This window comes from Pipra filicauda, unplaced genomic scaffold, assembly GCF_003945595.2.
Source record: "Pipra filicauda isolate LSUMZ 115617 unplaced genomic scaffold, ASM394559v2 scaffold505_size606005_pilon, whole genome shotgun sequence".
Taxonomy (NCBI): Eukaryota; Metazoa; Chordata; class Aves; order Passeriformes; family Pipridae; genus Pipra; species Pipra filicauda.
This window is the reverse complement of record NW_024104649.1, coordinates 132553-153524: the sequence shown is the minus strand read 5'-3', so window position 1 is coordinate 153524 and position 20972 is coordinate 132553. Positions and strand designations below refer to the sequence as shown.

General features: G+C 46.1%; 1 protein-coding gene across 3 annotated transcripts in view; it reads left to right on the top strand.

Annotated features, from left to right (window-relative positions):
* The window catches only part of SGPP2 (sphingosine-1-phosphate phosphatase 2), a 37679-nt gene extending 17518 nt beyond the window's left edge, over nt 1–20161 (top strand). Inside the window, exons 1-4 of one of the 3 annotated variants that reach the window (XM_039386805.1) lie at nt 139–441; nt 7842–8021; nt 10487–10576; nt 16693–20161. In XM_039386805.1, coding sequence (XP_039242739.1) covers nt 7848–8021; nt 10487–10576; nt 16693–17235 — 807 coding nt within the window. In that variant the 5' untranslated portion in view covers nt 139–441; nt 7842–7847 and the 3' untranslated portion in view covers nt 17236–20161. Of the gene's footprint in view, nt 1–138; nt 442–3244; nt 3354–7841; nt 8022–10486; nt 10577–16692 lie in introns of those variants that run through there. The other 2 variants (XM_039386806.1, XM_027751269.2) reach the window with 2 other exon arrangements.
* The last annotated feature ends 811 nt before the right edge of the window (nt 20162–20972 follow it).

The following is a 20972-nucleotide window of genomic DNA, read 5'->3' as shown; positions in this document are numbered from 1 at the left end:
CTATTTTCTGAGCAGACTGAAAACTTAGATAAGTCCCTAACAAAATGAAGTTGGAGAGAGAATGGGGCTGGCTGCAAACAGCACAGGAAAGGAGCTTCTTTAAATAAAAGTACAATCACAAGAAGAAACATGCATAAGGCAGTTCCAATGGTGTCTTTCCTCTGAGGATTCACAGTACATATGCAGGCTTTACCTTTCTTGATAGATGGAGGAAATAACTGAAACTTCTGAGCAAGATGCTGGGTCAGTGCTGAAGGTACTCTGGTGTCTTTGCTTCTCTTCTCCAGAAATTTGAAGTAAAAGCTCTTGAACCTGCACAGACAAAGCTTTGAAGCCTGTGACTGTCGTGACTTCAACCAGGAAGTACAGAGATGAAAAATAGCTTCACACAAACCAGGCCTCAAATGTACTTTAAATTCACTGCACATCTCAGGTCAAGAGGTGAAAGCTCAGTTTGGTTTTGTATGTTTGTTTGTTTGTTTTTTATTTTCTGCACTTCTTCAGGTCTGAAAGCTTTATTTTGGTGTTTAATTTCAGAGGTAGAGACCTGGGGAAAAAATTAGTTAGTTACAGCATAAAACTTTAATTTATGCAATATAAATAAGAGCTGGCCAGCATGGATTTTGTTGGGGCAGGTGTGGAAGCTGTTGGCATGTGACAGTGATAAGCTGCTGACTCAGGGGTAGGCGTCAGCTCTGAAGGAAGGCAGGGTTTGGGTGCCTGGTGATGCCAGGCAGGAGTTTGCCAGGCTGTGTGTGCCCCTCTGGGCTCCTTGAGCAGCACTGGGCGTAGACATTTTCAGCAAGTCTGAGAAGGTCCTGGGTCTGAGTCCATGGCAATTTAGCATCTTGCTTTTCAGAGGAACAGCTTTCTACAGACTGTCAGCACATAGTTAGGAATGATGAGCTCTGAACTCCATCTCTCAGGGTAACCAGGAGTTTCCTAACCAGCAGGAGTTTACCTGCAATTGGGATGCCACTGACATTACCATGAGGTGCTTGAATCCCTGGACACTGCTTTGAAAACACACTTCTAAGCAAACTTTGGGTTTAACAATTCCTATGTGTTTGTTAGTTTTACTGCTTTTGCTACATTTCACCAAAACAAGCCTGGAACAGTTGATAAACATAGTCACTCAAAAGTCGAGCTCTTGAAAGCATCATATATTACACTGCACAAGATCATGTAAAACTGTATTCGGGTACATAAATAACTACATAATGTCAGAATACAAAAATAAATGGTCCCTAAAAGAAAATGTCATGTGGAAGTTGATAAAGTGTTGATTGAAATGGAATTTTGTAAGAGCTGGTAGCTGTACTCCACCCCTGAAGAAAGAGTGCCAGTGAGGCTTTCACAACTGAGACCAGCTGTGAATCATTTAAGGTGAAGTTTAAATTGGCAGCCGTTTGTATTTCACTAGATCTACTAGGTATAACCATTTCCCAATTTTAGGTGTTAGATGACAAACCAGATCAATTTGACAGTACTTTTCCTGCTACCAGGAGATTGGCCCCAAATTTCCTTCTTTGAGCTCCTTATGAGATAGTCAACCCCCTTATAGTTTTTGTCCAAAGGCTTCTTTTAAAGACACAGTGAATGTGCTAGGTTGTTAGTTGGTTGTACTTCTGGAAGCACGGGATCTTGTGATGGTTTTGTGTTTCTGAAGCCTGAATTGACACAAAGTCCTCCTTCCTTATATACATATATATATATAACTTTTTCTAGGAAGCTTTCCATGCCGTCTCTCCTCTCTCCCTGTCTCCTGCTGACCCTTGCCATGATGTGTGTGCTGTGAAGCTTGTGGTGGGCTTGAGACCTGCCTCCTAGATTTGCTGCTCCCATCGTGGAGCTGGAACAACCTGAGTGTCTGAGCATCCCACCAGCTCAGTGTGACCTTGAATGTCCCATTGAACCTGACTAAACCCTTGGAAAACGTGTAAAGTTCCTGTGCAGCTAGCACAAGATTGATGTATTTTCTGAAAAGCAATAACCATGCTGGAAATGGCAGATCCTTGAGTTCCCATAGCCAGCTGCCCTCTCCCATAAGGCATGTGTGCCTCAAGGAGGATCCCAGCCGTTGGCATATCTGCATGCAGGGAGGTTCAGGGAGGGGATGGAGAGCAGGATAAAATCAGAGGGTGGCTTAGGGCCCCCCCAGGCTGGGAGTGCCTGGGGCTCCTCTGCTCTACAGGGCTTCCTCCACATGGGTTGCTGCCAGGGCAAAAGGCCAACAGTGCTGCTCAGTGACTTTCACAGTGTGTTTTCCTGATGCCAAACCTTAGTTCTTGGCATTGACTTGGGGGTAGAGGAGTATCTCCACAAGAACGTTCTCTTCCTTTCCCTGCTCCTCTTTCCCCATGAACCAAGGGATGCTCAAGGGACACAGTCACAGCTATTATCTGCTGCAGTGTTTCTCTGGTCACTTAAGCTTTCACTGGGGGATGCTGAGAACAGAAGCTGTGAATGGTGCAGCCTGGGTGCTTGGTTTAATTCCTGTATGGTAAATGAAAGTCATGCCTGCCTTGGCAACATACAGTTTTGCTTCTGCTTGACTAATCTGCAAATGCCAGTTTATTAATAGTGCATCCTTCTTTTTTTCCCTGTTGTGCTTGGTCACTCTTATCAGTGCATAATGTTATGGAAAAAAACCCCAAACAACATCATTTTCAAACTGTGAGTTTCCTTTTTGAGGAGATGACATATGCTACTGCAGGCCAGGGTTTCTAGAGCCAGGTTATAGAGTTTCTGTTTTGGAGCCAAAACAGCAGATTCAAAGTCAGGCTGCCACACTGTGAGTCTCGGGGAAGATGTCGCCAATGCTTTTTGACCCCATGTCTCCTCTTGAATTTCATCTTGTCCTTTTAGTAGATCAATAGCATAGATAGGAGAGCTGTAAAATCAGAAGTTGAAAATAAACATGTTCTGGTTTCTCTTTGTTAGCTGAAATATTACAGAATACAAAAGAGTTGCTCCTCCTGACCTTCACATGCCTGTGGGAGGCTCAGGTGTGTCCAGCCCTGTGTGGAGGCCGTGGCAGGGGAAGGGTGGTGGAGGATGTCCACACACAGCACACCTGCAGCACTGAGCCTGTTTCCTCAATCCTGCCAGACTCGGGGTCTGGGCAGCTGCCATAGGAATGTTCCACAGGGGAAATCGTGCCCTGAGGCACTGGTGCCGTGCCTCTGCATGCAGAACTGGCTTGGCTGTGTGTTTGTATGCCCTCTTGTGCATCTGCACCGTGGCGGTAAATCTGCTTGCAGCGCTCTTGCTTCCTGCCACGGGAATGCTGCCTGCAGCAACTGAGAGAGGAGTGAGGGAGAACCACTGCAAATGCCAGACAACACCTGCAGGTGAGAAAAACCTCTTCTTAGATGATTGACTCAATACCAGAGGTATGCAAATGATCTAGGAGACAGGTCACATTATGGGACTAAAATGCTCAGAGGGAAGGGAGCAGTCTCTCACCCCAGAGGGAACTCTTGCAGATGTTGGAACAAATGAATTGGCATCTGGACCTGTGTGGATGCTAATGCCTCAAGTTTAATTCTATGATTGTTCAATAAAGCAAGATCTGTTAAAATGACAAAGGTAGATTCATCTTGTTTACTGTGATGTAAAGGCCCAGGTGAGGATATATTTTTGGAGACAGACCATATATATGACTCAGAGCAAATTAAGAGGAAGCTCTCAGAAAAAGACTACAGAGGCTGTCGTGCTGCTATAGCAACTGCCAATTGCCTTTGTGTAGTAAAATGTAATGCTGTTGACCCAAAGTGGCAATAAAGCTTTGCCTTTCCTTCACCTGATACCCTGGCTTACTGTAAATGATTGTTATTGCCCTCGCACAGCACAGGCCACTCCAGCTGTACTGGTAGGCACCAGGGAGGGAAGTCTTGATTTTAAGTTGCTTACAGTATTAATAAAAAATAATTTTGAGAGGGGAACAAGTAAGAAGTCCTTACCCAGGTGTTTTTTTTTTAATTGATGCTTACATTTTTTGTAAGGATTTAACTTGGGAGACTTCAGAGTCATTTTCATTGCATTCGGAAGGCATGGATATGTACAAGAAAAGAGCAGAAAATTCACAGAATCCAAAACTGAATAATATTGTCTATGGGCTTGGATTTAGACTGGTGTGTCCAGCTTGCTGCCCTGGCCCATGTGTTCAGCCTGTGTGGTTATAGATGCGAGACCCTTGGGAGGGACGGCAGCTCAGGCACAGTCTGTGTCACATTCCCAGCTGAATGGGAATTGCTGAACTGGTGTGGTAGCACCTGGCAGTGCAGAAACAGAGGAGGCTTGTTCACCTCTGTTCAGATTAGGGCAGTTGTACTCTGGGTTTCAAGCATGGCTCAGTTAGCTGGGTTGCTTACTGCTTTGCTGCGGAGCAGAGTGAGATGCAGATAACACATTCCCGTGCAGTGCTGAGCAGGAGTCCTTGGGAGGAAAAGCCTGCCCTGGGCTCTCCCTCTGCCTGTGAGTGCAGCTCACAGCTTCAGCTAATGAATGGAGTGCCTGGTTTGTGCTGCGCTAAGGCGAGAGCTGTACAGCCTGAGGCCAGGGTCTCCTGGGAAGATGGTAGAGGATAGCACCATGGTGACAGGCTGTGCCCCTGTGGCTTTGGAGGAAGGGACTGAGGGGATGTGCTTTACTTCCCACAGCTGGTGCTGCCATGCCCCTGTAAAGTGACCCTGCAAATGTTAGAGAGCTGACATAACTTCCTGAGGGTCCCCACCATGTCAATGCTATGGGAGCAACTTTTCCTTGTGTGTGCATGCACACACCTCAGCGCAGACAGGAAGGTGGCATTTTCCTGCTATGCATGTGCATGATGGTTGCCAGTGACCCCTCCACCACACCTCTGCTCCCAGGTCACAGTCCGGCTTTTGCTATCATTTGTTTGATAAGGACTCACGCTGTAGCTCTTGTCTCAACCATAGCTTGTAGGACTGGAAAATGCAGAGGGAAAGCAGGGTCCCTGAGTGTCCCTTAAGAGGGGGTCCTGTGGGAAAGTGTGGTGAGGGTCTTGGGACAAGGGCTCCTTGTGCAAACCTATCTGATGTTCAAGAACATCACTTCTTTCTGCCCAGGTTTGGGGCCTGGTTTGGGGTACTTTTCTCTTGTCCATCCTTGAGCTTCAGCTCCCCTCCCTCCCTGCCAGCCTTAGCAGTGCCCCTTTTTCATACATACATCTTTGAAACTCGGGTTATTTGAAAGAGCCTGTGCTAGAAATAAACACAGAAGAACAGCACTGAGAGCTGTAATACAGCACTCTAGGCAGGCAAAAAATGTCAGCAATGCAAGGAAGAAGCAAACAGAACAATTAAGCATGGAGGCATTACTTGCTTCAAGGTTTTGCTCTCTGCCATACCTACAAGAGAGCAAACAGCACCTGCTTGCTCTGTGGTCAAGGGCCTGTTCCCTCTTCTCCCCAGTGTTCAGCCTTGGGCTTGGAGACCCCTTGGGTGGAAATGTACACGGGTACAGAAAAACTTTTGGAATGGGTTTTATTTAAATCTTAGATGAGCGTGGTTTGAGTCTGCCTCCTCTAGCTGGTGTGAGCAGCATGTGGGGTGCAGGCAAAGCAGAGCAACACCTGTGCTGGGGGGCCTTTAGACACGGGCACTTGCCATGTTTCGCCTCTCGGGGAAGCGTGCCAGTCCAACTGGCGGGGGATGTTTTACTGCGCCCACAACTGCTGCTTCTGCCAAATAATCCAGGACATTGTGTGTAAAGACACGTGCCCGGTACCCAGATAAGCTAAAGGCAAAGGTCTGGTGTGTCAGAGATCAGTGCTTAGTCTGAGCATATTCTGGATTCCTCTTCGTGTTTATATGGAGGTTGTCTCACCTCTCCTCACTGTCTGTACAATATGTGTTTTTAAAAAGTAGAAGGGTCAGAATTTAATCTGGGATGCCAGGAAGGAGGGTGTTGTGAGGAAGCCTGGTATTTTTGCTTACCCATACCACCTCAAGCATTCAGCCTGTTTGTCACCATCAGAGGAGTCCTAGCATAGCCTTCATTTTAGAGATGACTCATTTCCTCTCCTGTAATGCTCTTACGTACCAGCACTAATAATACTTCCACAAGTGGAAGTCATTATTACAGAGGACTGCTGATAAACTGGCTCATTCTACCTTTCCTCTCAGATGGTATCACAAACAGCAGCCTCAATGTTTTATGTTCTGCTGGAGAGAGTAATTTTGCTTTCTACCCCAGAATTTAATTAACTTCCAAAGATGTGCCTGCATCCATTTGGAAACTGGTAGCATTAACCAAATAAACCCACACAGTGTTTTCTAAAAGACATTTGTTCCTTGGGCCTTTGTTTACTGTGAACAGTCTGGGGCAGGGTCTTTGCAGTCTCCCCTGTGCTCTGTGTGTCTGCAGGAGCAGCCAGGAGTGTCACACCTGGTGCTGATAGTAAGGCAGTAACGTGATTCACATGATGAGGGATAAAGGCTAAAAAGGCACCAGCAATCACTTTTCCAGGCTCTGGTGCTGGATGTAAGTCTAGCACTCCCTGCAGCATGTGTTTTGCTGTAGAGAAAAGGACATGACTTTTGGCTTTTTCCTGGTCCTGACATGTGAATCCTGAGTCCTGATGTCTTTCTTTCAGTGTGAAGCCATTTTTTAAATGGCTGGTGGGAGAGAGAGGGATGTAATGTGGCTGGTGACAAATGTGGCACTGGATGATCGTGTTGCTGTTGTAGCATATGGCTAACACCAGCATGGGAAGGATGTTATTTTAAGACCCCTCCTTTGCTAGTGGAAGCGTGAGAAGCAGAACAGTGAGCTGTCTCACACAGCAACTGAGCTTTCGTGGTAGACATCAGTTAACCTGATTTTTATATTAAAAAAAAAAGGAAAAAGGTTTGCTTTGTTTTGAAGAGCCTTCTTTGCCTATGTCTGGCTACACTATCTAAAGGGAGTAGGCTGGAAATAGAAAGGAAATGCATCCTCCAGGGACAGCCTGGCTGATTTTTCGCAGTCCTTGCTGGATGCTGAGAGCCTGCTGCTAAGGAGCAGAGGATGTCGACACAGTGGGTGCCCTGGGCATGGCTGGATGAGCTGCACCTCTTAGGGATGCTGGCCATCCTTGCCTCTGCTTCTGTTGCTGAACTGAGAATGCAACATTTCCCCCCAAAAATAGTGTTGCTCTGCTTGGGAGCTAATTAATGGAGTCTTTGCTTAAACCTCTGGGGTCCCAAATGGGGAACAAAAGCCTTTTACTGCAGAGTTAGGCAGGAGAACTGGTACTTCATGTTGCTTGTCCAGTTCTCCCTCTGCTGCCTCACCAGGGATGCTGAGGTTGTAATTTAATAACCACACGGGTGGTGCATCCCAGAGGGTTTCCTGCAGCACCTCATGCAGTGGGTGGAGTGGGAGCTGCTGGGAATGGGGGAGCTGGTGCTGCACGCAGCTGGGAGGGACATGGCTGGGCAAGGCAGTGATTCAAAGATGGTGGTGGGAAAATTTCTCTTATAGCTGTTTTCTTTGAAGGAGAGGGGGTGTGAAGGATAGGGAGGGAACTTAAACTTCTCTGGCATGGGGTGGGAGCCAGCTGTCTGTCTCACACTGTCCTGTATTGCTGCACCTCGTCAGCCAACCCTCCTTTTGGTCCCACTTCTGATCAGGTTACCACACGGTGCAGTAAAACCACTGCTTCCTTCGCTGACTAAGCTAATGGCAACCCCTTTAATAATTCAGGGGATAAATTCTGCACTTAGAGGGGTGGATTTTGCAGGAAAAAGCACAGAAATACAGGTGGTTGTTGGGTGGGTTGCATGGGGGTTGCCTGTGCTGACTGACAGCCCTGTGGCCTTTCCTGTCCCCAGATAGTGATGTACATAGGCCAGGTCTCCAAGGACATCCTGAAGTGGCCTCGGCCTCTCTCACCACCTGTCGTCAAGCTGGAAATGAGGACGAACGCGGAGTATGGGATGCCTTCCACCCACGCCATGGCAGCCACAGCCATCTCCTTCTCCTTTTTCATTGCAACCATGAACCAGTACAAGGTAGGGGGTACAAAAAGAAAGGAAGGAAAAGAAAATATATGTCTTTAAAAAAGCATGTGTCTGCTTCCAGCAAGCTACACAAAGCTGGCAAATCCAAAGCTGTTGCCGCTCCCAGAGGAGCTCTGTATTTATTTTCACAGATGTGTATGTATTCTTTCCTGTGGTTACCTGTAGCTGGCCAATAATAGACACAAAAAGAAACTCAGTGGAAATCTCCTTTCTTTAGCATGAACTGTGGGCAGGCTGCACTGCCCTGCCATGGTTTGGTGAGTTCACTGTGCTTTCTCACATGGGGTGACCGTGGAGGGAAGGTGCCCAATGCCAGCATTTTGTGCTCATCCCATGCCCGCCAAGTCACTGCTGTATGTCAGGACAGGCCAGCTCCCAGGGAAACCAAGGAGCTCTGTGTCACCTGTTTTTTGTATGAGAGGAAAAGCATCCTTGGAAATCCCCTGGCTCTAACATATGTTAGACTAACAGCATACAACATGATTTGAGAGCCTGTTTGCCAGAGAAGTAACAGCAATTTCACTGCACTGGAGCTGTAGGCTGCTTGGGGATTTTTCATCATTATTTTCCCTCATTATCTTTCTAAAAGGTTTATTTACTAGAAACTCATTTCTCCATGATGATTATTTTCGTTTCATTTTATGAATCCAAGCATGCATTTCCTGTACTCTAGCAATAATAACTTCCTGGCTGCATTGTACTTAAGCATGTTTCTCAGCCCTCTCAAGTGTATTTCAAGGATAAATCCATGTAGCCAAGAGGGCTTGCAGTACAGCCAGGGGGTTCTTGCTGTCACAGTGTCCCTGGGTGTCCCCCCTGCAGTGCCAGCCCTGTGCAGGGAGAAAGGTGGCCACTGTTCACTGCGTCCTGGGACTGCAGCTCATAGCAATGGGAATCTCTGAGTTACACTGAGATCTCTGAGATAATTTAACTTCCAGACCCCTCTGGTCCCAGCTGTGAAGTAGCAGGCTTTTCTCCTGCCCACAGCATGGGGACAAGCGAGCAGGTCAGTCATGCCCAAAGCTGTGCTGCCAGCCCCCTGCTCCCTGATCACTGTGTGGTAACTGATCAGAACAGCTTGACAGTGGGATGGGGATAGGAAACCATAAGATGGGATATTTGTCATCCTTGGAAGACCAGATCCATCCTATGTGTCAGAGCTGCCAAGAAGACCTGGTCCAGCAGCACCTTCTCCTCCTCTTTAATCAACAAGTGACCACTGGGACACGCAGCTCTTCACAGGCTGCCTGGCACTTCTTGGAAGCTGCCATGAAACAATAAAACTGCTGTCAAATAATTAAATGATTTAATTGCCTCTATTAGGACAGAAAAATCTTCCAGAACATTATGCTGCTATCTTCTCAAGCTGCCCTAAATATCAATTACTGATCTGGACTAGCTCCCAGGCTGCTCGCTTAGTGGGGAGTAAAGTGGGTGTAAATCCTCTGAAGGCTTAGAGAAGCGAGGAAAAGTAGTGTTTTATGAACTGGGAGTGACATCTGCAGCTGGGTCTGGGCTCTCTATTTGCTGGTTAGAATATGCTGGGTGAAAGGGTCAGAAGAGAGTTGTTATGCTTAAAATTTCCACAGATGCATTTTTGCTCTGACCTGTGGCCACCCTGGTGAGTTGGCAGCCTCTGGCAGAAGATGGAGACTTTGTGTCAAATTGGGTGAATTAATTTCATTTATTTGTATTTTGAGTTGGTTTATTTTTTACAGAAAAATCTCCTTTTTGAACTGAAAGGAACCCAGCAGCCCACTCGGTTTCAGGATTTGAATGAGTGGATTAAGGGCTAATATGTTAAGTTTATTCTTTACCAAATGTAGGAGGTTTTTTTTTCCTTTTTAAACATTGACTTATTCAAATGCTTCTTTCCATGTTTGCAGGCAACTTGGAGAGGGAATTAAGCAAAAACAGCTTCATAAGAAGATGATTAAACTTTTAAGTGTCACGGGGAAGAGCGGTCCTGACTGCTCTAATAGCCGGATTGTGGTTTCAGCCCAGACATTGATTCTCCCCTCTCAGCCCACTGCTCGAGGACTATTGATCACACATCTGCTCAGGCTCTGGGGCTGTCACAATCCCCTTGGCTGAGCTGAGGCTGCAGTGCAACCTTGGACATCATTTGTACATGCTGTGACATTTTCCTTAAGGTCTTTAGCACTAACATGCTAAAGGTAGATATTGTAAGGGAACAACTCTGCAAATGCCATCTGTTTCCCAGGGTTCCCCACACTGAGACTATATTTTTGCAAAAGCAGCACCACAGGTAATGAAATGACCTTCTAGCAGGATTGTACATTGGCTGATGTGGGGTCTTTTTTCAGGTCAGATTAATCTCTTTGGGAAAGTACAGGAGCCACTTCCCAGCACGGTATCCTTGCAGACATCCTTAGGTCAGTCCAGCTGCTTGGTGTAATGGGTGTATTTATTTTAATTTTTTTCCCTTTTCACAGTATCCATTTGAACTCGGCCTGGTAGCAGCATTTGTGTTTTCGACCCTGGTGTGTCTCAGCAGGCTCTACACGGGGATGCACACAGTCCTGGTAAGGATGCCCTGCACCAGCCCCACGCTGGTTGTGCCTCCAGCTCTGCTTTCCTACAGCAATTCCCATGTCTCACTCTTCAAATGATGTGTGACCTGCCTTGGCCATGGCACCACAGAGATATAAAAGTTGTGCCACTGAATTTCAGGCTGTGCATGCAAAGGAGCTGTGAGGAAACCCTCAGGCTATTGCTATTTGAGTGCACAGGGGAATAATTTATAGCACTTGGGAAGCACAAGTGTGCGGAGGTTGAGGAGCCGGGTGAGGTCGGGGTGGCATCTCAATTGTAGTTCTCTATTTTGAAATTTTAATTGTGAGGAATGTACTTGGGTAACTGACACTGATCCTTAGCTAAGCCTTTTGTGCAACAGTATCACTGTTTTCAGCGAGAAATACTCGGGGCTGGTTTAGCCTGGGAGTGTCAGGGCAGGAATAGCAGGTTGGTGAGTCATGAGGATAAACCATGGCAAGTGAGCTGCCCTTGGGGGCCTGGGGGACAGCAGGTCTCCTGTTACCATACAAGGTACCATACTTATAAAAATATTATGACAAGTTTCTTGTTTTCAGCTGGAAGGAAACTAATTCTTAAAGGATTAAGATGCGCAAATACTTTGTCTGAAAATAATCATAAAATATCTGTGACTTTATATGACAGATTTGTTGGGCACAGTTGCTTAGAGACATCAGTCCTGTTTTAGGAACAGATTTCAGTGTACCTGTGATAACACAGTAACTGGTTCCTTCCTGACAAGAGCAAACACTATTTATGTGTTATATATAGTGGTCAGGGTGGTGGTCCAGCTTCCCAAGTACGGATAAAAAATCCTGGCTACTTCCCCGCAGGAGTTTGATATGCATTGTTGGTTCCATGTGCATAAATAATTTAATCTTTTTTTACTAAGCAGTAATTATGTTTGTAATGAGACTTGGTGACTGTAAGAAAGGGAGCCCTTATGAGATTAGGGTTAGCTATAAAATATAGCTTGACCTTCCCTTTCAGGCCTAGTGGATCAAAACAATAACTTACATCGAAGCTGGAGACACCCTTTCTTGGCTAGTGACCTTAAGTCAATCAGTAAAAATTCTTTGCATACTTCTCTTGCTGGTCCATTATAATGAAAGACTCCTCTAAATTTAGATGGATTTTAGGGTAAAGAAGAAAACGTCCTTTGTGCTTTTGACATGGTAAAAAAGGGCTTTAAAATAACCAAAAAAAAGCTCCTTAGTTGACGTGGGAGCAATGCTGCCTTTCAAAAGGGCAAATGTACTTTGCTGGGGTCTTCATCCCATATGTACCATGGTGGGGATTGAGATGGGGAAAGGCCCAAGATCACAGCTGCCCAAATACAACCCCTCTCTCTGCAGCAGTGTGCCACCCACAATGACTGGTTCTGGTGCCCCACCTGCAGTGACTGGTTCTTTGGGGGAACAAGTGCAGTTCAGAGCCGTTTCCCACACTTTGAGGGATGGCTCCTGCCCTGAGCCGTGTGCGATGCCATGGGGCCGAGGTGCAGCAGCTGCTCAGCCAAGCCATTGGCTGGAAGAGCCTCTGGATTTTTAACTGAGGTTTTAATACTAAGGATATAATTATGTATTAACCATCATATTTTAGTAAAGTAAGTGGATAACATGGTGGGTAACATATATCCACCAGCTTGGTGCAACTGTCCGAGGAACAAGAGGAGTGACAAGGAGGGTTGCATTGTGCTTTGCTACAGCTGTAGCTTGGGTGCAGAAGCTTGTCTTCTGGAGTCTCAGCTCTACAAATCAGTTTGTATTTCAGTACTACTGGTCTCGCTTTTGAATCAAGAGTGGTCTCAGAAAGCACAGTCATGTCAGTAGAAGAGATGTTACCATTGAAGACCTTCTGGGGAGGCAGTAAGCTGGTATGAGAGCTATCTGCATCATTATAGCTGTACCAGAATGAATACTATGCTTAGGGAAAAGGGAATGAACACCCATTGCCTGGGCTCTTACTGGGAGAACATCACCCAGCCAAAGAATGGGGTGGCAGCAATGCACTTGCACTGCTTAGAGGTAAATTAGTTACAACAACCCACCTTCACCGCCTCAACACCAGAATGTCCCAAGTGTGTGGAAAGGCAGGGTCATTTCTTTTAGGTCTTAGATGATGGAATATGAAGGCCTGGTAATCTGGAGTTACCTGGAAAGGCCAGAGCAAAAATTTGGACACATTTTGAAACAGTGAATCCGTAAGGTTTTAGGAGTTATTTTTATGGAACAAAAAGCAATTGGAGACAATAAGACTGGTGGTTGTTTCATTTGCCTTTTTCACCAGAGAACTGTATTTTAGAAAATATCCCTTTGCTTGCCATCTTAAAACATTGGCCCAGTTTTTGGTCTCTGCCTCAGTGCAGTGAACAAGTTTTCCTGTCTCAGCTGCTGAAGCCTGTCCCTCCAGAGCCACAGCTGATGTGGTGAGAACCTCAGCTGCCCTGAGTTACAAGGAATAATTCCCTGTGCTGGCCAGCGTTGTGTGCAGGGTATAGGGAGGAGTCAAAAGGTCGCTTTTTATGACCAAAAAGAAACGTGAAAGTTGTTTCTGTAAACAAAGTCACTTGTTTTTCCCCCAAGATACACCGATTCGGTGTTGATGCATTTACTACTGATGCCACTGTGCTCAGGAGGGGATGTTCTGGAGCCTCCACATTGCCCCTTTCCTGTGCTGTATTGCAGGTTTTTTAATAGTACCATTAATCCTGAAATTATCCTAAATATTTTAAAGCTGATCAAGAAACAACATATTCACATTACTTTACACACTGTGCAGTACAGTCCTTGGGGGGTGAAATAAAGTAACCTTTAGGAATGGAAACCAAATAAGATATTTATCTTTAGGAGACCGGGTGGAGTTTCACATTAAATGAAAACATGAAGGTAACTCAGGCAATAGGTGACCATGTACAAGACAGAATGGGAAAAGTGTGATTTTTGCTTTGATTGGCAATATCAGGGAAGGTGCTTGAGTGCCAACATATTTGGTGGTTTGTGCTGGTTTGATAGCCTGAGGGATTTTGTGAGTGTTTGCAATTCCAACTGTAGATTCAGTGGGAAGAGTGTACGAGGGTCTCACCTCCAGAAAGCTTTTTCAATCCTACACCAAACTGTGCTCTATGACATAGTGAAATAAAAAGCCAGCAAGAATGGCAGCTGGTGACGGTACTCACGGACCCTGATGACAGGCAGGGAGCATCTTGAAGCCCCCAGTCCTGCATCCCAGGCATCACCTGCAACTGGGTGTTTGCCTCTGTTGTTTTTCTGTATGTACCTGGTGCACAGCAAAACAATCTGAATGAGTGCAGCATTAGAAACTCCCCCAGTGGCCTGTTCTTAGGGCAGCAAAGCAAACTGGCAGCTCTCCACTTAAAATCCATGAGAGCGAGGCCTCGCTGGTGCTGAAAAGGGGCAGATGTTTGGTGCTATGTGCGAGCGGGCCGAGCTGGAGAGCAGTGGGGGGCCTTTTGGGGAGGTAGATGGAGCCTGTGGAGGGCTCATCTGTGCTGAGGAAGCTGGAGCATCCCAGCAGGGGATTTTAAGCTTTGCCGGTAGTACTGCACCTTGAGCAAAATTCGTGCCTGCCCTTATTTAAAAATTCCTTTATAATTGTGGGCTTGGCGAGAGGCTAATCTGTTTACACAGGCGTATAGGAAAGAATGTGCTTCCTGGGAGTGCTAACAGCAGCTCCACCCCCGGGAAAAACTCGGGTCCTGCTCCAGGGGGCACAGCAGGGAGGGTCCAGAACAGCAGCGTTTCTCGCAGAAATCGGAGCCGACCCTCCTCTTCCCATTTGCTCCTTAGTTTAACAGGCGGGGGGGAAATAATTAATTCACTGCTAAATGTCTGTATAAAGGGTTGGTCTGGAACATCTCTGTGTGTTCAAAAATTCAAAGCTGTCCATGCACACCAGGACCGAAGGAAGTCACCACAGATTGCCGTGGCTGGGTGTGTCCTGAGCTCTCCAGCAGCTTCTAGTAAGCTTTAAGCTCCTAATATATGAGCAGCCCATATATTGGTGGATAGGGGTTAAAAACTGAATAAACCACTGGCCTCCAAACTTTTTTGTTCAGTAAAAAATTTTGAACATACACCACCTATACATACATATATATTTACTTAGGAATTGCATACATGTACTACTGTACTGATACATATGTGATAAAACATGCACAAAATAGACTTTAAAAATGTAAGAGAAGGATAAAATAAACAGTACTTTGAAAAAATACGTATATTTTATTTTACTCATTAGTGGTGCCAAAGCTATGTTCTTCCCCCAGCCTGAAGGGTTGCCTTGTGCACCCCATTTGGAGACCACTGGTATAAGCCACCAGTTGGGGCAGAGCTGGTTATTTGGGTCCTGCTTGAAAGCTACAGGAGCTGTGTGACTGTACTGGGGCTGAATGGGGAAGATAATAAAATTCAGAAAACTTTAATCAGGTTTGTAAATAGACACTGTCTGCAACCGGTTTGGGAACTGCTGGAGTTGGCTGGGTAAATCTGAGCAAAGCCTTTGTGAGGGAATGATGATGTTTGGTTACATCTCTTTAATTGGAAAACAAAAGCACGTGAACAGCTTTTGAGTTCACTCCTTGATCACCCATCGAGGGGTATTTAGAAGGACTTTTTCTTCTAATATGAGGTGGACAAATAACAGGGCGGGAAATAGAGGTACAGAGTGGGGATGGAATTTCTGAACATCAGTCCTGGGAGCAGTCCTCAGCTCTTTTGTGTTGAGGTACTTACTTAGTGTTGGGCCAAAACATGCTTTGCATGTAAAGTTATCACCTAAAAATTGATATAAAAAGAGGAATTATTATGAAATATGGACACCTAATAGTATTTTACATACTAGATATCTGTGAACAACTTTGTGTATTTCCATGGCTATCCTCAAGTTATGAATGAGAGAACAAATGTAAGCGGAAATTTGTATTAGGAATATGCAAAATGGCTCTTGAAGTTGCTTAAAACCAAACATGCTGTGAATCTATTGCTTGGAAGTTGTAAACAGCTGAAGTTCAGCCACACTGGAGTAATGCATTTACCAGAATACCATTAAATATTTCTGTTGTGAAAAAGTCCCCTCATTCCTGCCTAACTAAAAGTGAAGTTTGCATAAATAATTCATTTTCAGACTATGACCAAGCATGGTAGTATTCATACTGCCATGATTTGGTGAAAAAGAAACAACCCTGAGAAGAGGGACATTTCTGTCTGTGACTAACTTCAGCATTTGCAGTGTATTTTGTGGCTAGAGTACTAACTCTGCTGCCTCTGAGAGCAGCACAGGGAAACTTGTTTTATTGCTTTTTACCTGGCTGCTCTCATACGCACGGCTTTTGTTAGGGTTACCTCCTGTCTTCTTTCCCAGCTTTGTAGCTGACAACAATCAAGTTCTTAAAGCACCTTATTTGCCTCTGTTAATAAATTAGGGTTTAACTATGTGCTTGCTTCAGGCGCTGTACTGAAAGCCGGACTTCAGTGGCTTGGGCAACAAATTCCCTCTTGATGTATTCCTGCCAGGCAGTGCCTGCCTCTTGCCAAGGCTGGCAGAAGTCATGGCACACGCACCACGTCCCACAGCTCTGCACTTCTCATCCCTGGAGCTTGTGTTACCAGGATGGGAGCTTGTCTCTGACAAAGGACAGCATCTTCCCATTTATGCAAAGCAAGCCAATGATAATCCTGCTGATGTGATGAAATTACTTGTAGGATAATGGGAGGGGAAGGGTTTGTGTGAAGGCAGCTTACTGCGAGGTTGTCCCTGAGGTGGAGCTGTGCGTGTGCCTTTTCCATTCAGGTCGTAGGTGAAGAGTGCCCTTAAAACATGAGACTGGGTGAGGGGGAGAATTTCACTTGTTCAGGGGAAATATATGTGTCCACAGATACATGCATATCTGTATGTGTCTGGGTTGGGTTTTGTTTAGCACAGGCTTCAGGTTGTCCCTGCACATGAATAATGCCATCACTGTGAATTCAGTGTGTTCCTCCACTGCTAGGCACCCACCAATGCAGATAATGGTCTTTTATCATCACCTGAATATCTTGTTTACCTTCCAGGTCTCACAAAGTTCCTAAACGTGATTTCTTTGCAGGATGTGATCGGTGGAGCACTGATTTCGGCCGTGCTGCTCATGCTCTTGTATCCTGCGTGGGACATGATAGATCACTTGCTGTTAACTAGTCCCTTCTGCCCACTGCTTTCCATAGTTGTGCCTCTTGTCTTATGTTACAACTACCCCAAACTAGACTATTATAGCCCTACTAGGGGAGACACCACTACTATCTTAGGAGCAACAGCTGGAGCAACTGTGGGATTTTGGTTAACCCACCAGTACACTGCACCAGTCTACGCCAGCAAAAGTTTGGAGCTTGCATTTCCTCTGATCACCAGCAAATTGGTGGTTGTGCTAGCCAGGTTCTTTGTAGGCATCTTAGTTGTTCTACTGACGCGCTGGCTCATGAAGAGCGTGGTCCTTGGTGCACTGGGTTATCGGTACAAGTTTCCCATTCGTGACCTGGAAGCCCGGAGACGACTGGAAGTTGAAGTGCCCTATAAGTTTATCACATACTCCTCAGTCGGCTTCACGGCTACCGTGATTGTGCCGCTGCTGCACGAGCTGTTGGGGCTGAAGTGAGCTCAGCACCTTCCTCACTGAGCGACGGGCGGCACCACCACTTCAGAGACGCGAGAACTCCATCAAGGCTGGTAACTTGACCAAAAAGTGTTTTGTGCCTTTCTGCACTGGTGTGGTGGGTTGACTCTGGCTGGATGCCAGGGGCTCACCAAAGCCGCTCTATCACTCCTCAGCTGGGCAGGGAAAAGAAAATATAACGAGAGGGTCATTGGTTGAGATAAAGACAGGGAGAGGTCTCTCAGCACTTACTTACAGTCACAGGCGAAACAGTCACGACTTGGGGAAATTAGTTTAATTTATTACCAAACTAATCAGAGCAGGAAAATGAGAAATAAAACCAAATATTAAAAACACCTTCCACCTACCCCTTTCTTCTTCCTAGGCTCAACTTCGCCCCCAGATTCTCTACATCCTTCCACCCACCATCACAGGGGGATGGGGAATGGAGGTTACGGTCAGTTCATCACATGTTATTTCTGCTCTCCTTCCTCCTTGGGGGTCAGACTCCTCACACCCCTCCTCTGCTTCAGTATGGGGTCCTTCCCATAGAAGACACCTCTCCAAAACTTCTCCAACACAAGTCCTTCCTGTGGGCTACAGTTCATTAACTGTTCCAGTGTAGGCTTCCCACAGAGTTGCAGCCTCATTAGGGCATCCCCCTGCTCCCATGTGGGATCTCCACAAGCTGCAGGTGGGTCTCTGCTCCACTATGGACTTCTGTGAGCTGCAAGGGGACAGCTCCTTCACGTGGTCTGTGCCACAAGCTGCAGTGAAATCTCTGCTCTGGCACCCAAAGCACCTCTTACTCCTCCTTCTTCAGTGATCTTGGTGTCTGCAGAGTTGTTCCTCTCCCATATCTTCACTCCTCTCTCTGGCTGCAGTTGCACAGGTTTTTTTTCCCCTTCTTAGCTGTGTTATCCCAGAGGTGTTGCCACTGTTACTGAGGGGCTCAGCCTTGTCCAGCAGTGGATCTGTCTTGGAGCTGGCTGGCACTGGTGGTGTTGGACACAGGGGAAGCTTCTGGCACATTCTTAGAGAAGCCACCCCTCACTACCATGACCTTGCCACACAAACCCCAACTGGCTGACTTGGAGGAGTCGCAGGAATTGCTGGGCACAGATACCTTTGGATGAGAAATTGCTGCCCCCACCATGTCCCATAACTAGAGACCCCTTGGTCCAGGTGACTAAAGATGACAAGCACAAAGCCAAAATCCCTTCCAGAGTGGCAGCAGTGGCTGGTTTACCATGGGGTTGGGGGTGCCAGGGAGTGTGGCTGTGCTGCTCCCTGCCCAGCTGTGGGTGTGTTCCTGCTGAAGCAGTAGAGCAAGCCAAGGAAGAGCTCAGGTTTGGGGCATGGGAGAACAAGTGGCTGGTGGTGTGGGGGAAGGACAACCATCCCAGAGTGAAGTGCCATCATCAGGCAGATCTCACAGTGTCTTCTGATGGCACTGCCAGAGCTGGCTAGTTCTTTGTGGATGGTTTTACCCCTTACAGTTCAAAAAACCCCCCCAAACATAAACCACAAGGAAAATCTAACACAAAACATTTTATGTGATTTGTGACAAATTTATCTTGGATATTAGTAAGAAAGCCTCCACTGAGAGATCATTTGCTCACATACAACTGAGCAGAGTTATTACCACAACACTGATGTTTGTGTTCAAACTGTTTAACTCAGATTAATCTCCCCTGTCTAAAGGACAGGAAAAAGTCCTTCCTGTCACGCAGGGATGACAAGTAGTGTCCATAATCTGCGTTGTGGAAGGAGCTGAGTAGTGACTCTGGTGACTGCAACGTGTGGCAATAATAGGATGCTATCATTTTCTAGTGCTGCACAGCATCACAGTTGGTCTTCCATGCATCCTGCAATACTGTTTGTACATTTGTAGAATAGCAGGTTAGGAGTGTTCATGGGAGGGTCATCCCTATAACTCAGGCTGCTTATTTAAAAAAATATATATCAGCTGTTGGACCAATGAGCTGTTGAGAAATACAGCGGTGAATGTGGTCTGCTCGGCTAGAAAAATGTTACCATGCTATCGCTGCAGAGCTTCAAGCATGGCCCCCGTGCCTTTCCTGGCAGAATGTACAGTGAGAGCCAGCTTTTTAACCGTGTACACTTGTCTTCCTGGCTGCAAGGAAAATGAACCTGAAGAGTGTAAAGGAAGTTCTTTGCCATCAGTTGGCTGGTTGGATAAACGTAATCAAGTTCCAAAATGGTACCTGGGAGTTCTTCTGAGGAGTGGGAGGCATGCACATGAAAGGGCTGTGCCACTTTAAAACCCAGGGTGTCAGTCTCCAGAAGAAATGCAGGCAGAAATTTTAACCACTTTTAGATTTGTTCAGGCTGTGGATAAACTGTTTTATATCGGGTTGTGTGGACTTCACATGTGCATGCCAACAGCTTCAGTGAGCCTTTCAGCATGGCACATGCCCAGTCACACTTGCCCTCAGGTGAGTGCTGGACTCTGGCCATCAAAGCCATGGGGTTCCATCCTCACTCTCTCTCCCTCCCACACACCACAAAAGCGCTGCCATCAGGATTTAAAACACCTTTAAAACACCTTTAAAACCCCAGTGTTAAGAGTGCTGTATGATGTACAGCTGCTGTGCAGAGCTGGAGCCCTGTGGAGGGGCCATATCACAGTGGATGGGACCAAAACTGGGAAAAAACTTGGCAGCAAGCTGTGTTTAAGCTGGGGGGTGGAATCAGTCCCAAGAAAGGCATAGTTTGACAGGGACATTCATGCAGCTTTATGTGTAAAATTTCTGTTTTGATTCACAGCTATTTTGTGCTACAAAGATTTTATAAATTATATATAAATGCTAACACAGGTATTTTTATAGTATTAACCTGCATGTGATTCATGGAATAAATGCAAACTGTATTTGGTTCAAATTTTAAAATATATCTATTTTGCAGAGTTTGGTGTTTGTCTGTTCATTTTGTGTCCTCTATTGCTATTTGTAAATGACTGATGTGAGGGGAATGAGTCACAGTTTAAAGAGATTCCCAAGTGCAACCATGCACCTCTCTTCCCAAGCTGTCCTGCTTGTGGCCATTTGTCTCCTGTTCAGTCCAGCTGAGAGTTTTGGCTCCTACAGCAAGATCTTGCTCTTTTTAAAACATAAAAAAAAAAAAAGACTGCTGATCTACTAATGATTATTTGTTACAATCTTTGCAAATGGAAATGAATGAGTTGCCTGTTATTAGTGATAAGGGATGTTTGGGCAGTGGAATCTTCTTTACCTGCGATATCTACCTCTAATAGACTAAACAGTTAATAGGAAGCCAATTTAAGTTAACATGTGCAATTATAGTGTGACAACCCATGAACTGAAGAATATTTTGCATTCACTGAGCAGCCCAACAAGGTTTTGTGGCCAAGGATGTGTATTTGAAACCAGGTAGAGCCATGTCCTCCCCTCAGCATCATGCCTTGCCTGGAAGTGGCATGGCCCTGGGCCCTAAGTGCCCACAGCTGATCAGAGTGAGCCCAAGTGCTGCAACATCCCTGGGCCGCCTGGGCCAGGCACAGGTTTCAGCTGGGCTCTGTGTTGTATCTGTGCTTGTGGGATGCTCATGGGACCACAGCCATTCCCACAGGGCCAGGCTTGGAGAGGCAAGTCCTCTAACAAGGTAAGAGACTTCACCCTTTCTGTATTCATTAACCAGGTCCTCATGGCAAACCTGTGTGTCTTTGCTGTCTGTGGAAATGCTCCCCACCCCTTCAT